This window comes from Pyxicephalus adspersus, chromosome 3, assembly GCF_032062135.1.
Source record: "Pyxicephalus adspersus chromosome 3, UCB_Pads_2.0, whole genome shotgun sequence".
Classification (NCBI taxonomy): domain Eukaryota; kingdom Metazoa; phylum Chordata; class Amphibia; order Anura; family Pyxicephalidae; genus Pyxicephalus; species Pyxicephalus adspersus.
The window spans coordinates 112,405,140-112,422,768 of NC_092860.1; the positions used below are offsets into that span (position 1 = coordinate 112,405,140).

The 17,629-nt window shown below is 36.9% G+C and overlaps 1 protein-coding gene across 2 annotated transcripts in view; it reads right to left on the reverse strand.

Moving 5' to 3' along the window:
- SH3RF1 (SH3 domain containing ring finger 1) overlaps positions 1 to 17,629 on the reverse strand; it is a 94,906-nt gene that overhangs the window by 35,616 nt on the left and 41,661 nt on the right. For both annotated transcript variants that reach the window (XM_072406036.1, XM_072406035.1), the window contains exon 3: positions 5,456 to 5,731. In XM_072406036.1, coding sequence (XP_072262137.1) covers positions 5,456 to 5,731 — 276 coding nt within the window. The remainder of the gene's footprint in view (positions 1 to 5,455; positions 5,732 to 17,629) is intronic.

Below are 17,629 nucleotides of genomic sequence, written 5' to 3' on the forward strand. Positions count from 1 at the left end.
CAATAATATGTCATCTCAGCGCATTTATTATTTGCTTAAGTACATAATATAAAGCAACCGATAACAAATTTCATCATATATCATTTATTTTACTCCCATCATATTCAGAGCCTACAGACTTCCACTTGTGCTTTTCTTACAACTCAGCCAGAATGACATTGAATCTTGTGGAAATAAAGCAGTCTGGGTTTTGTAGAACAAGCAAATGCTGCAGCCTTGTGAGCCCTGGCAGAGTAAAAAGGAGGCTACGGCAGCTTTTGTGCTTTATATTCACAGTTGAGACAAAGTTGTATTAGCCAGAGGCAAAGAAAATCCTGAACAGTTCAGCATGTTTGTTCTTGCAGCAGTCTGTGCAGTCAGGCACCATGATCACATTATCCTCCCTGAGACTACTACAAAGATCATAGCTCCGAGTGCCAACTAAATATAGCTTTGTGGAAAGGCCGTCCCATCCTCTTTTTTTCTGCCACGGCGTGTTATGTACTACTTACACAGTGTGCCTTTTATTATGTCAGCTATCCAGACGGCAATGTTGTCATCATGATAATTCCGGTGTCAATGATTACTCTCATCTGGAGAGATGAGGCTGTAAATGGCTCTGGAAATTACCAGTGCAACAAACGTAGCTACAAAATACACGTATTGTTATCCTGCTGTGGTGGTTTATGTCCAATGAACAATGACATTGAACTATATAGTATGGAGCCGTCTGTATAAGGGTCTTTGTAATGTCATTTGTTTATTCATTTTTAAAAATAAAAATTTAACTCTTGTGTTCTTATATATAATAAATAAAGAATACATATCAGTCGACATTATTCATGCAGAATTTACAGCCATTTCACATACGTTTTCGGCAGCTCTAATTCATTCCTTCTGCATGTTTTTCTTGGAAACAATTTTATCGAGATTTTTTCATCCACATTTTTAAATCTGGATTTCTTTTTCATAAGGCATCGATTCCGATTTGTGGAAAAAGTAAAACATGTTCCATGAATTAAAAGGTGTGTATGTGGTAATCCCAAAGTCAGTGAAGCAGAAGAAAGTTAAACATATAACTTAAAGTGTGCCTGTCACAAAAATACAAATCCCACATTCTATAAAACTCAGATGGCCTCCATCCATTCTTTTAAGTACTCAAGTTGTCACATAATTAGCATCCCCCCTCCCCAGAGGAGACCATGGAGGCCAAGAATGCTCCGTCCCAGGACATTAGATGTATGCCTAATGTTCTTCATACGTACCAATGCATTTTTTCCATATCTATTTTGGCTTTTGCCACAAGCCAACAAAAGCCTATTTGCTTTGGCATTTAAAAATGGAAGTACATGAAGAAAAACTGCACATCTTTTAAGCAACTGTATGCCTAAAGTTACAAGCTGACTCCTAAATCTGAAAGTGATACAACACACATTAAATGGGAACTTAATAAATCAAGAATTGTGTGTGAATATAAATGAGTGCTTCAGAATAGTACATTTATATTTCTCCCCACTCAGGTCTTGGTGCAGAACTCCAGCCACAAATAGCCCCATAAAAATGAATGGTCCATTACAAGAATAAAACAACAACCCCAGCATTCTGCTGAAACATTCACATTCAATCTTAAAGAATTTCTCTGAAGTATCTTTTGCTGTCATTAGAGGTCCTCAGTTTATTGGCCATCATAAATTTTACCAATCCCTCCAAGCCCAGGTTGTCTTTGGCCCATCCCAGTCAATCAATAATAAAAGAGAAGCAGCACGGTGAAGCTCATCCCTCCTCTGGCAGTCTGCTTTCTTTTCCTATCAGCATTTTATTTTATTTATTATTATTATTATTATTATTATTAATAATAATAATAATAAACAATATTTATATAGCACCAACATAGTACGCTCTGTACATTAAATATGTAATATTATTGAAAATGACAGACAGATACAAACAATGTCAAAATGGAGGAGAGGACCCTGGCCAGAGGAGCTTACAATCTAAGTACATTGAGTTATTGGCTTTGTGTTGCTACTTCCTCTTTTACATTTCAGCCCTGCTGCATTAACTTCTAGAAGATAAGTTTAAATCAAATTCTGGTACTTACACTGCGTTCACATAATAAAACATTCAGTGATGTGTCAATAGTTATTCAGCTGAATGAATTGGCATCTTTTATTTCTTCCTAGAGTTCAGTTAAATTTCATCTTAAACTGGAACGTCAGCCAAAACTTTCTATTTGTTTTAGTGTGGAGAAGGTTTAGATTTTCTATTGGGTGTATATTGCTGTCCCTCTTGGGGAATTTCCACTAATTTTCTGTCCTGGCATTATGGAAAATGCTTCAAACTGATTACACTCGGAAAGCATAACAGAAATTTTAACCACTACTTGTTATTGGTTACTTTACATTACTTCAGTCATGTGGAATTAAAATGGATGTCTGCCTAAGGCTATGCACACACTTCAGAAGATTCTCGTCCGATAATCGCCTTGGAGCTAGTATTGGGCGAGAATCTGGGGTGTGTACAGCGCTCGCCTGACGTTGTTCAAGGATTTGTCCTTGTGGACCCACGAATGGCGAGCGATCGTAATACAAGTGAAGGGTGAGAGAGCGCAGCCACTCCGTCGTTTTCCCCTCTCTAGTCTTTTGTCCTGAAAAGGATTGTGAAAGATCCTTTCCAAAGACAATTACAACTTTTGCTTACTACAAGTTGGAGAACTACAAAATCACAGTTTTCATTTATTTCAATTCCAAAAACTGGAAAATTGTTTTAGGAGAGCCCTGTGCTTAATGAATATTTTCTGCTGTAACTAACCTCCGTTAAACAATGGAGAACAGAAGCTATGAAAACCCAACTTTCTGACTAACTGGACACTTGATTATTAAATCAGGACACCAATTTATCTACAAGGCAATAGACTGATAGTAGCAATGCTGTAGTATTATTTAGCTTGCTTTGCTACTGGGAACTACAAACTCTACTGAATGGCCTAATTTTGAAAGGATTTTGCAGACTGATGCATGAAACTGCATAACTGTATGGTGTTGCATGATGAACACTTCTCATTGAATATCCAGTAGTTGTTAGCCACAATCTCCTGGACAAGAGGTTTCACAGCCTATTAAAGCTGCTTCTTCAGTTCTCATTAGTTAAGCTAGGTAGACACTTGCAATAATTATCATTAGAAAACGAACAACTAACAATTATGCACGATTATTTTGAACAATCGCATTGTGCACAAATCTATACATGTTGTAACAATACGATCATTCAAATATAATCCACCAATAGTGTAAACATGCTATATACGATTGTTTGAACGATGCAGGAAGTGACATGTAAAGGAGAAAGTGTACCACAGAACCATCCACGATCACTGAACGACTGTACACACAATAGTTAGTAAATGATCGTCGCTCAATCAGATCCGTCGGGACAGTCGTTCGATTCCAGCGACAATCCTCGTTTGTCTGCGCCGTTGTGCACTTTTTTTGTTAACAATTATAGGACAAATGGTCGTTCGTTTCCAATGATAATTATTGCAAGTGTGTACGCAGCTATACAATAGAAGATTTGAATCTCATTCTGACATAAGGGAACAAAAGATTTAATAAGTAAAACTGAAAAATAAATTATATTACATTACTTTATTAACATTCCTAGTAGCTGGTAGGATTCAATTAATGTTTTTCTCCTGTTTTAAATTTGGCAAAGGGTTGACAATGCCAGGCCTGTATTATCACAGACCGAACAATAAAGATGTGTGATAGTAACAAAGAACACAATGTCCTTATTGAAGACATTATTTCATGCAGTGGACATCTACATCACTTGATAAGTGGCTATGCCATTGCTTGCGCATCTCTTATAAGCACCTTAGACAGCACAGAAAAAAAAGAATATTCACAACCGAAGCTTCCATACCATTATCAAGTCTTCTATGTCTAACCCATATACGGTTTCATCATTCAATGCTAAATTATCTACTCCAGTTCCTGTTCCAGCATTACATTATACTTTTTTTTATCTATGCTACATTCAAAACATTTTTTGTGTTAAACAAATCTATACTGACAATACAGAGGATGCTATTTAAAATTCCATCTAAAAATCTCAGCTTCCTGATTGTTATGCAGGACCTCTGGGTTCAATACTCACAAATGTGTCAGATGCAGAGGATTTTTCTGCAAGTTTACCCCTTCATGTGTTTTGAATACAGCAAAGTTACTGAATAGACAGACAAAACTTTGTAGCAGAATAAAAGATTTAGCCCTAAATACTATATTCTGTAACAGAAGCTGAAATCTGGGATCAATGAGAGAAAACCACTACAACCTGCATAAGTAACACAACAATCCGCTTCTTTTCTTTGAAGTACAAATCTCAATACTGCATAGATAACACATCTAAACAACAAAACAAAGCTAGCACTATAGTGCTTAAAAGCCTATGTTCTCCCTGCCGGGTAGGGGTTATTCCAAGTTCACTAAACTGATCACAAGTGTCAGATTATTCTGGGCTTTTATGGATCTTTAATGACCCTTTCAATCGACAGGCCACTGCACTCTTTAAATGCTTACCTAAGGCATTTTAATTCCATAAGTACAGACAGCAGTGGTCTTTATGTTTTTGGGGAGTCATTTATACATTCATACTACATCCACAAAGTATACAAATACATTTATAGTAACAGCAGCACTACACTTGTAATCCTTTATCTGGTAAATGTCCTCATACCACATTCCATGATGTGATTCAGAATGGTGAATCAGCTAAACGCCCAAGAAAAATAAAGCATACCCTAGGAGTAGGGATATCCCTGCCCTGCAAGGGTAAAAAGCTTGTCTTTGTCTGAGTGGGGTTGTAAAATAAAGTGGCTTTTACTTCACACACAGGCTCCTCCTCTGCCTGACCGATCCCCCACAGCTTCTGCTCTAAGGTGCTCTGAGGTCATGCCCAAAAAAACCTTGAGCTGCTATCTGCTTCTTGCAGTCCTTATACAAGGAACCCATTATTTTATGTGCTGACAAGACGCATAGGCAGAGAGGCAGACGAGCATATAGAAGTCACACCTTTGTGAACTGATGGTGCAGGTGCCACTACAGGATTTTGACCATTAGACCATTAAAAGAAGCCCCCGAAGAAGTAGGGCTTACCGCGAAACGCATAGGGACTGTTGATTAGAGTCTGTTTGTTAGTTCTATTGCCATGTATTTTCTAATCCAAAGACATGTATTTAAGGTTTTATTGTTATTAGAAATAAAATGAATGTGGGTATGCCAGAAATTCGCTGCTTTAGTTCACATAACTCGAAAAAAAATTGACAGACCACATTTTTAAATTTCATATAAGCAAAAATCTGGGGTGGGGAAAATCAGTTAGGACAGGGAAGGATAGGTGGATTTTATGTCAAAGTGCACTTATCCATTAAACGGTTGGAAAACAATTAATTTCCCCATCTTTGGTTTGTGGTTCCTACCTTTGAAAATGGCAAGCAGTCCTTGTCAGCTTCCTTGTCTTTAACTTCAAAGTCATAAAGTGCTTTGCATTGAGGCGGAGGTTGAGGTAAAGGCTTGATAATCTGCACAAAGTTAGTTGGGAAGAAGCCATGGACCCCATTGATTTCCCCGTGGTACCAATTTTCATCAACTTGTCGGCGGAGCACAATGATGTCACCCTTGTTAAACTTCAGATCCCCCGGCTCTTTCCCTTCATAGTTGTACAAAGCTTTGGCACACGGTAACTGAGGTACACCCTGAAAAAAAAATATACCAAATAAATACAATGTAACAGTTAGCAGGAAGCTTTGTATTTTATTTGCATGTATTATTAATAATAACAGGTTTAGGAAATGCAATATAGACCTTAAAGATTATATCATATGAGCATAATTTAATATACCATTCAGTAAGGCTATATTTAAACACAGCAGTATGTTAAAAGGATCTATTGTAATCCAACAATTTAATGAAAAACTTGAAGAAATGTGAATGAAACTGTATCACACCTTGCAGGTCCATAGAATTGTTTACTGCGCTCAGATTTTTTTGTGCATGGAATCTATTTCAAAATTCTATTTATTACATGCAGTGAAGGTAAAATTGGGGGCTACTAAATCAATATTTTAAAATGCAAAAAGACCACTAATTGATTTTTCCTTTAACGCAGCATGTATAAAACCTACACAGTAAATCAGGAATTACACTTTTGTGAGGTCATACAGATTTACACCTGTGGGATTATGAGGACACTCTGGGTCCATGGATAGGTAGGTGGGAATTGTAGATGGTGGGACATTAGATTGTTGTTTACAACCTTCACACAGTAGCATGCAAACTGGCTAAAAGACTTGGGCGGTGTAAATGAAAAGCAACTTCCACTCAATAGGAAGAAGGGAAGCTCAAAAAAGAAGGCATTAAAGCTGATCTGCGGACAAAAAATAACAAACAAGTATTTCTGGGACGTTTATAATTCTAGGATTTTGGATTGACTCCTCCCTGAGCATTTCACTAAACCAAAATGTAGGAGCAGGATTGAAATTTAAGGCTGTCCACAGGTACACACGTCAAATGATTCTCATCTGATATGAACAGTCAGGCTTGTCTTGGGCAAGAATCTGACATGTGTACAGCAGTTACCTGATATGGTTAATGGATCCTTCCTGACAGACCCCTGAACGACTTGCATTCCTATGTTCTGTACTTCTAACAAACTGCAGCATGCATGCTTTATGGCACAGCATGCTGTGTTGGGTAGCCTATTACAAATGGCCCACCCTAACACACGAACACAGACAGCATATAGTAGAAACGGGTCCTAACTGTTTGAATAATGAGACCATAATTCACAGTTGGCATTGGCCCCGGAGGTATAAAGCTATACCCTTTTAGAGGAGTAAAACCAAATAAGGAGCGCAGAACTGATCTCCCTACAAGACCTTGGAAATGAAGCAAATGTGCATTGCACATGTTAGGGATGTGTCCAAAATCATCGCGTGTTGTAAAAAACAGCTCAACAAACAAGGATCTGAGATAGACATGTCCTTCAAGCTTTCAACACTAAAGTTTTTTCCTAATGAAGTACATAAGAGCCTGATCCATTCCAGACGTAAAACTTGTTGGAAGTATAAGAACTTCCCATTTTCATTAATTTCACAGTCTTTCAAATCTAGCAGCTGTCCGTAGTAGTGGAAGAGCCAGAACACAACACTAGGATATATTGGTGAAAATTAGAATTCTTATTAACAAGTTGCCAACAAGTAACTTTTGAAAATGTCATGTCAGTAAAAATTAGGGGGGATATTGTAACTGCAAATATGGCGGGAATCCTACCTACTCCATAATTCCTGAAGGGATTTATACACTCAATCCCTTTTTTATGGTAATATGAAACTTTGGGATGCATTTAAAGTGGCAGTGCAAAGAAATTTTCCAAAGCTACCTGTAAGAATTATTCTTAGCCTGAATGGACTTTCTGACTTTAGTACTACTGAAGATTTAGCGGAGCTTGCAGTTAACAAACTTCTTTATTTTGCTACCTGGTTTTGATATTTAAAGATTTTGTCTAAACACTATTTCTATCCAAAATAGGAACAAAACCCTAGAAAAAATGTTAGTAAAGCTAATCTTTTTTTATCCTAAAATAACTTTGGTTTCCATTGCTCTGGCTAATAAAGTTTTTTTTTTACATCCAGGCAGTTTAAGTTTTAACAGGTTTTGGCCTGGATTGTAAGCTCTTCAGGGCAGGGTTCTCTCCTCATCCTGTGTTACTGTCTGTATATGTTTATCGTTTGCAACCCTTATTTATTGTACAGCGCTACGTAATATGATGGCTCTAAAAAAAATCCTGTTTATTATTAACAATAATAATAATAACCTCTGAGGTGTTTCCCAGTCTGTAAATAAAATCATTTAAGTGTTGGTACAAAATTCACTTTGCTCATCTATCTCTTCATTGCACATCAAGGGGTTCAGGTATTATGTGAGGGAAAAAACAGTCAGAAAGACCAATAGCATTCCCCTAAACCAGAGGTCAGCAAACTTTTTTATCCACTAGGCCATTTCAGGGGTAGGAAGGAGCACACTAGGCCAAACTCTTGCCGGAATCTTGCCCTAATGGATCTGCCCCCACCAGGAACGACCACTGAAGGGAAATCCCTCTCTTCTGCAATGCATACGGAGGAGATTGAATGTTCCTTATTTACCCCGGCGGCAGAAGTGTTAACGCCGGCTGCAGTAAATAGGGAAGGGAGCCACAACACAGAGGCTCAAGAGCCGCATGTGGCTCCAGAGCTCCCGTAGCTCCGGTAGTTTTTTCCAGCTCTGCCACGGGTTTCTAGCCGGGCGTTAGGCCTGAACAAACTACCGGCTAGGCCGTGTCTGGCCTAAAGGCCGGAGTTTGCCGACCTCTGCCCCAAACAGACAGCGGAGCACTAGAGGTTGTATTTACATATCTGTACAGTAAATAGTATCAAGATATAAAACAGGGAAAAAATGTAAAAGTAATTTCAAATAAATTTTCCTTAGGATTAAAAATATCTAAACACATTTAAATTCCCAATACATACAATAAACTTTCACTTTAATTTATAGTTATATCAAGATTTTCTGTGTAGGAAATTATATTTAAAAAAAATAATAGAAGCTAATGAAAATAATACAAGATAAAAGAATACAAGATTCTAGAATAATTACTCGTAATAAACAAAAAAAAACTTTAATTAAAATGGAACTATTAAAAAAAGAACATAAAATCCAAGTAGCTGATAAACATGCCTCTACATTACTATTTATAGGCCAGTTGAAGGTATTCAAGACTTAAGCTGTTCTCCAGGGAGTGCAATGATGGGTTAATGCATCCCATAGAACTCCACAAAGCTCTGTTGCAAGTCAGTGGTACATGGCTAATAAAGAAAGACATGGGAAGCCAAATGCATTTGTCTGTTCACAGGTTGGTCTATTGAGAGCTTCTTTTACTTCTTTTGCCATCCTTGTTTCAAATTTGCCCTTTTCAAAGAAAAAAAGTCTTGAAAAGAAGCATTGTGATGCATATTTGTGTTCTTACACAGAAGATCTGCTCTGAAAGGGACTTTCAAAAGACCAGCTAAGACATGGAGTACACTAAATGGGACCAATGCTATCTGCAGGCTGAACACATCCTCCACACATCCTTCACACATGTCCAACTTACAGACTGGCAATCTTATGATCTACTGAACTTTCACACTGCAAATTAGAAACCTTGAAGTAAAGTGTGCCTCAAGAGCTGAGATGTAAAAATATCTTACAGAACTGGTGACAAACTTTTACATCTGGCATGGTGGCTCAGTGGTTAGCACTCTGGCCTTTGCAGCACTGGGTCCCAGGGTCAAATCTCGGCCTGGACACCTCTCTCCATCCTCACACATTCCAAAAACATGCAGTTAGGTTAATTGGTTTCCCTCTAAAACTGAAATTAAACTGTAATAAAGACATATGACTATGATAGAGACATTATTTTTGAGGCACAGCTAGTGATATAACTAGGGACTTTTCTAAAGTGCTGCGTAATATGCCGGCACTATATAAATACTGATTAAAACCGAAACCACAGTTATACCATTTTCAATTCTCTGAATGTTATATCTTTTCTGTCTGCCCTTCCTTAGTTAGAAAGAGTTAGTTGCTGAATGCTAAAATACTTTAAGAGGTTTTCATGGGATCAAAGCTATCCAAGATATGCACAATTTAGTGTAGAATGGACTAAACTTTTCAAAGTGGTTATATAAGTACAATACTCATGTAACAAAAGTACTTCAAAACATGGACAAGCCAAATCTTATAAACTGGTTATCCAAAACTACAAAAAAAAAAAGATTTAGCATTTTCACATTTTCTGTTGCATCCAATTTAAATGGACCATATCTAATTTCCTTGCTAATGGAAAATAATTATCTCATTTCAGACAAGCATCATCAAGCCTATCCATTTTCATTCATTGGGTTTCCATTCTTACAATCACAGAGGTTCAGCATCATATGTGAGCATTACTACAGCTTCTCATTTTCAGGAAGCCATTAACAGTACCCTCCCTGCTCCTACCACTAGCCATGGTCTGCCTGCATTGCTAAGGGAAGCACAAGGATTAAGTGATAAGGTCATTGGCTCCAAAGTAAGGTATTTCACAGAAAGAAAGGTTTAAGTTAATAATTTCATTAGCGTGTTGTAGATGAGGGGAGACAGGAGGCACAGATAAAAGGATACAATTATAATGAAATTTAAATGAGAAGTTCCATTCTGTCTGAAGTTAGATATGGCCAAATAAGCATCTATCATATGAATGTACAATAAATGGGGCTAAAGCTACTAGTGTTGACAGGGACAGATAAAAACGTAAGAAAGGTTCTCACCCAACAAAAAAAAAATTCAGAAAACAGATTTATTTAAAAATCAGTGAATAGGTCTGAGATATTCAACAAACAAACAAGTTACAAGAACACTGTTGGTAAACTAGTTATAAAGCATACCTAGCTCATTTCCATTTATAATGGTTTAAACAAAGCAATCACCTAAGAATTGCTAATGGCTAACAACTTTTTCCAGTTTAAGTTCTCAGTCATTGCACTTTAAACAAGATTCGCCAGCATTTATTTTGTGTCTTCATGTAAAGTGTTGGTTTCTCAAACATTTGTTGTATTTAAAAATTAATGAAAGTTACATTTTCTAGAGATTTTACTGTAAGATTTTCCAGCATAGAAGTGACAAATTCAGCTATTTTCTGTGAAAAGCACAGGGTTCTTTAACCTTCTAGTTCACAGATTCCAGACAGAGTGATCCAAGAACTTTATTTGCATTTGATGAGTTTCTGCGCCCTCTACAACATCAACCAGATTTAAAAATAAAGCCAACACTGATCAGGCTGTACAATTCTTACTCAGAATATTATACATCTATAAGATGTCTCTGTCCGTTCTATACAGAAGGGAAAAAATACAGCAGCTTATGGAGGTTTAGGGGAAAAAAAACAAACCATGAAATCGCAAATACATAATATATAATAGAGCCCTTTTCACATATACATAGAAGTGATGGAGCCAAGTTGTCAGACCGTTTAGGGTACAGAGGTTTATTTGATGACTTTTATGAATAGGAGATTGTGTGCAGGTCCTAGTTGTACATTCATGCCTAATGAACTAAACACCTATTAGACTAACACAGACCTACAAGAAACTGTCCGGTGTCGGAACAAGATGTGGTAACAGATGAAAATGGCAAGCAGCTAACTGTGGTCACATTCACTCTGAGCACAAACATTGGAGAATGCAAGGCTGAGCCATGGCGATCTGCACTTTTCACGGCTTTAAAAGCAGCCTCCTCTTAAACTCTCTGAACTGGTTCATTGGGCAACAGGCCCCTGAAGATCTGCTGAGTTTACATTTCACTCCCAGCCTTTCACTTGGCTTCACATGAAAGGAAAACAGAATAGTCAAGGAAAAAAGAAAATCTCCCAGCAGTCTGCCCACAGGTTTCAGCTGCCATTTTATCCTGCCAGGAACATGGAAAAAGCTCAGACTGCCTGAAAGTAAGACATAATTAAACTGGTATTATTCCACTTTTATGGGAGTTTATACAATCCAAGTTATTTTAGTAAATAAGTATACTTAGTGCTTGTGTAAAAAGCTTAATAAGCAGCCAGTTATATTTATAAGCTGTAATGTATCCATACCCTTAGAAATACTGTAAACCTAAGCAGAAATGGGCTCACATAAAAAAGCCAATAACATTTATTAAACAGTATATAGCAATTTCCTTATAAGAACTAGATGCATTTCCCACCGCATTCATGTTCTAAGTTATTCAAATACAACTCTAACATTTGATATCAAACATTTCAGGCTGGCGAATTGGCTGAAGCATACATCAATGTATTTGCTGAAAAGTTAGGTTTATAAATGTATAATATATTTAGATTACTACATAAATACCTAATTATAAACTGGGGTAATTATTTTTTTTACCACACACAGGGAAAAGCACTGACATGAGTATAAAACTAAAGCACAAAATGTGACAAAACTCAAAACAGAAATACACTTTACATGAGGACACAGTGCCTTGTAGTGTGCCTCGAATATAAACCAAGATTCTTTTTCATGTTTTGAAAATTCCTCACCAGTCAATAGATAGCTAGTCATGAGGGGAACAACTCTGACATGGGGAAGCAAACTCACCACTACAAAGAAACACGCCGCAAAACAAGGCAAGATAAGTCATGAATGGGTCAGCTGTAGTATTGCCCACACTCAAAACTGATTGGCAGGCCTTTGAAATCCTATTTTCTGAAATGTTTAAACATGGAAATTCAAATATAAAAATGACTGAAAATATTTTACAAAAGTAATTTTCCAATGATAACACCTCTGTACACAAAATTAGGAGTGTCAAAGGTTTGAACCATTCAGAATCTAATTCTAAAAAGTTTATTACCATATTAGCTTCTATCTAACTGTAACTGCCCACTATACAGGGGAACAATATGCGTATTCTAAGGTGATGGTGGAGATTTTAAACAAGTTGATGCCCTGGTTCCTTTTAAGTTTATGGCTTAGTGCAGTCCACCGACATCAGAAATATTTTTGGTAACTATAAAGCACAAATTAACAATTTTAAAAAATGTAAGCTGGCAGGTTTATACAGAAGACAAACTGACTTTTTTTCTGCCATAAAGTGTTTATATTTTAATTTTATGGTATCTGGTATAGTAAAGTATTAGTATAGTATAGTATAGCATTAGTATTGAATAAGTATAGTATTAGTATAGTATAGCAAAGCATTAGTATAGTATAGCATTAATATAGTATAGTTTCACCCAGTAGCACTGCGTCCTCCCTGCTCTAAACTAGTTCCATTCTGAAACTTCTGTAACATTAAGACATGCCATTTATACCAGCGGTCATGGTAAAAGAAGCACATCCTTTTTCTTTGAAATGTTATCCTTCACAAGAAACTAAAGAAAAAATGCACAGCCACAGAAACTGGGGTGGAGGGGTAGTGGAGCAAAACAAAGATGCTTTTCAACAGCAAAAACACAACAGCAATTATATCCCCGCTCTGAAAAAGCAGTGAAAGGAACCGTAATAACAGAAAATGGTCAATGGTACTCTACAAATGGCATCTCCTATACTCCTCCATGACACAGAAGTCCACCGATCTAAGTGGCTATATAGCACTGTATTATTATCTCTCAGCTTTGAAATGATTCCATTGCCTCATACACAGTTCTCCGTTCAGGTAAGGGACTGTGAGGGATACCCAATGACCAAAACATGCCAATTTCTTACATTTTACTTCTCAATAAAGACAACCTTGCTTCTCACCAGGCATCGGCATAATATAATGCTTATAAACTCTGCAGCAAATCCCTTTATAGTATAAAATGTCTTCTAGGTTAAATCGATGTATATATAATTAACATTTGAAAATATCCAAAATTCACGAAAATAAATAAATGCTACTTAAAAGTCAGGAATCATTGCTTTGTCATATTGTTTATTATAATTGAATGGCCTGAAAGTGGTTGATTTACTAAAGATGTTTAGATTGTTCACTTAGCAAAGTAATTTATTCTTTTAGTGTATTAATTAGTTACCCTGTAAAGGTTTGGGGTAAAGTGAAGGTTCAAAGAAATATGTAAAAATTATAGAAATATAGTCATTCTTTCCCCTGACCACCACACAAACATACTGTGAGTTGTGGGTATAGTAATAATGGAAAAAATGCCCGGGAAATCTTTACAATACTTATGTGTAACTGCCTTGCATTGATGACAACATTTTCCTCATATAAAGGTTATATTGTTAGTTTCACATACAGTAACGTGTTTCGTTAGTTTATAATGTTTACCTGTGCTATCACTAGATCTAAAAACCCGTTTTCCAACACTCAAGTGTGAACTTAGCTGAAGAATATATGTCCAAGGTTGCATACAGTTTTGAATTACAAATACATTGGGCCACCCCAAGGCTGGAGAGGATACACTTTCATCAGTGAACCTGGGTGATCCAGCAAACCTGGAATGGATCTGTCGAGGATTGAAGACATTTGCTAACAAATAGTGAATGACTTAACAAATCCATTGCAGGTTTGCTAGATCAGCCTTGGGGAGCTTTTATGAATCAGGCTCATTGTTTTATAAATTTGAGCAGTGTTTGTCATGGCTCTGTTGTCTGCACAATTCTGTCATGTGTTGAAGGAATACAGTTGTTTCATTGGTATTTTAAGCATCAAGCCAGTAATGTCTTGTATCAGGTTCCATTTTAATTGGCCTGTGAACTCATTGCAGTGTCAGTCGTGCAAAACAAAAGCAATTTCTATGCAAATGTGTTTCCTGGGCTGGAGCAGTTAATAACTATCCCCCTTGTTAAATCATTTGAAGAATAGCTAAGGAGGATCATTTGATTATTCATGGGAATCTGCAAATGGGAAATCATTACAATTTAAACACAATTCCTAATCATTTTTTGAAATAAGACTTTATCCGACATGATTTATTATAAAAACGAAATTCTTTGGACACAACTTAATTCGGTAGTTTGCCAAGTCAGAAGTATTATTTGATTTATGAACAATAATGTCTGATTTCAGAATCAGCACTGAAGAATACAGTATATTGCATCATTCTTTAGCTCTGTAACACCAAGCACAGGGTCATCAATAAGAAATGTACATACTACAAGACTTTGAGGTGAAAAATCTGACCACAGCAGAACTGGAGCTATGACAAAATTGTCATCTGTTAGGACCAACAAACTAACGTATGGTAAATTCCAGCAATGACTAATACTATCTGGAGACTACAGCTGTGTGAGGCTTACTTTTGGATTAGGAGTTCATATTTTACATATACTGTAATGTAAGTTTCAGAAAAGATTTCCTTATTCCAAGCACAAACTAATATAAGCAAACACATAAAAAACACATATCTGTACAGTAGAGATGTCCCCATCATTCAAAACTCCAACCAAAATATCCATTCATGTCCAGACTTTCAACTGAAAACCGATCAATGTGTACAATTCACACATAATTTAACAAAGGAAGTAACATATTTTATTGTAAAATACAAAAGAGTAAAGTATCCTTGGCCTGAATCCGGCAGAGCTTTACCTGGCATAGTTATGTGGCAAATTTATCCTTTTCTTTTTACGCTATATGTAAAATCTTTGGCAAGCCTAAGGCATTATAAAAGTACAAATACTATATATTATTAGAGGGTTAAACAAAGTCTATTTGGTTTAATATAACCTATAGGAAACTTGAGGACTATTAAAGAGATTAATTATAAAAGGTCAGCTGTCCACAATCTATGGCAGGGGTGTCAAACTCTGGGCCCCAACATCCTTTTTTTGGCCCCCAAAGGAATCCTAAATCTGAACTGCAGCTGGCCTACCACTGCATTGAAATAACACTGCTACTACAATCCCAGCTCTCTGCCTATGCGTGGCCCCGCATTGGACTGTTTTATAGATGCAAGTAACGCCGGGAATTTTAGTAGCGGTGCTATTTCATTGAAGAGGGAGTTCCAGCAGCGGACCACTCATAAGATTTAGCTCTGCATTGGCCGCGTCTGGCATTTCCAGCACTCCCCCTCAGCTGTACTTTTACTTGCTACTCCAAGGTGTAGACTTGAATGGTTGGATTTTTAGAGAAGAATATTGGTATTATTATTGTTAGCCTGTGCAAAAAGATTTTTTCCTAAATAAAATTTTAAAAAATTATGCTTATTTTAGGCTTGTTCTAGATTGACTGTGAATCAAAGGCTTTTTGTTTCCATATGTAAAGGTTTTATATCTAATGAGAAGGAAAAACCTTTTTCAATACAATTTCAATTTTTTAATTTTGGCCTCTGTGTATTTGAGTGTGACACCCCTGATCTATGGAATAAGGTGATATTCAATTGTAAATGATAGCAGTGGTTCCCTGGTTTCTATCATTTTGATTCAGGATGAAAGTTTCTAATACTTTATTGGAACACTGGACTAGGTTGGTATGGTGCTATGGGAATAGTTCTGGGGACTGGAATGGATATTTGGAAATGCCTGGTCATCTTCAATCATGGACAACTTACCTTTCCAGACCAAAGCATCAAGCTCAGTTAGATAAATGTAATCCATCCAGCACATATCAAGGTCTACTAAACACAACACCATCTACCAACTCTCAGCGTATTAGCTAATGGAAAGAGTATAGCTTGAGGAAATTATGACAGGACAATAGCTGATGACATGAACCTTACCTAAATAAAGAAGTAAATGCCAATATATTTATATTATAAAATTAAAATGTTTACCCTTACTGTTTACTTACTGCTTCCTTTTGTTTGGGCTATTTGAAAGATGGCTTTTCAGATTAATTTTCTAAACTGTGTGACTCTCAGGTCAGTTGAAGTGACTCCAATGATCATTTTGCTGGTCACCTCTTTAGCAGTATCTTTGCACATCATGTTTTTCCCTTTCTCTTTTGAGATCCCTAAGCTGCAGTGTTCAGTATGGGTTAAGAGAAGATACCATGTAGCAAATTCTACTTGTTCTATTTCCTACCCCGCTGAAGATCTCACAAAAAAGCAGCATGGTGGCTCAGCAGTAAGTGCTCCGATATTTGCACCACTGGATCCTAGGTTCAAATCTCGCCCAGGACACTATCTACATGTTGAAGGTTCTCCCCGTGTTTGGGTGGGTTTTCTCCTGGTACTCTGGTTTCCTACCACATCCCAAAAACATGCAGGAAAACATTAGGGTAATTTGCTTCCCCCAAAATTAACTTTAGACTATTAAAAGCATAGGACTATGGTAGGGGATATTAGATTGTGAGCCCCTTTGAGGGACAGCTAGTGACATTACTATGAACTGTGTACAGCACTTCATAATATGATAGAGCTATGTAGTCCGTGTTCCCATAGCAGATAGTTAGTTCAGTTTTGCTTTAAGTGATAAGGAAATGCATAATTGATAAACCTGCTGCTTCTATATTTGCCATTTGTATTACTTCAGAGTCAACAAATCTACTATAGGAGCTGTTAGTATTTGCTTGATTTTTGTTTTCTTGGCATGCCTTGTGTATTTGTTTCAGTTCTTGGCAGTTCTCTCTGCAGGAGGTTCCTGTAATACCACTCACTGCAAAGCTCTGTTTGAAGCAGACTGACTGACCCTTGTATATAACCCGTCCTTTATAGTTTTCTGCAGGTAGCTTGTACTGGATGTGCAGAACAGTCATGTCATTACTAATTTTATATCATAATGCTCAGGTTTGCTAAGTTGTTTGTTGCACCTTTATGGATATGAGTAGATGGTTTTCATTTCAACAATGTATCCACACAAACAGTTATTTAAAAACCCATGAATAGTTATTCTTGTTTTAATGCCAATTTGTCCTAAATAAAGTCATGGCAAATAAAATGTTAAGTGATAAAAACCTCTCTCATCAGTTACAAATCACTGCTCAATGAGGCATGTGATTGGAATATTAAAGACAAGAAAGGCATTGCGCATTAATATAATTAGACAATTGGCATTGCTGCTTGATAAGGTTGTTGCATGCAAGTCATGTAGCTGGTACAAGGGGCATCTGGGGATTACTCACTTTCTCTCTCACACAAGGCACCAACAAATTAGTATGCC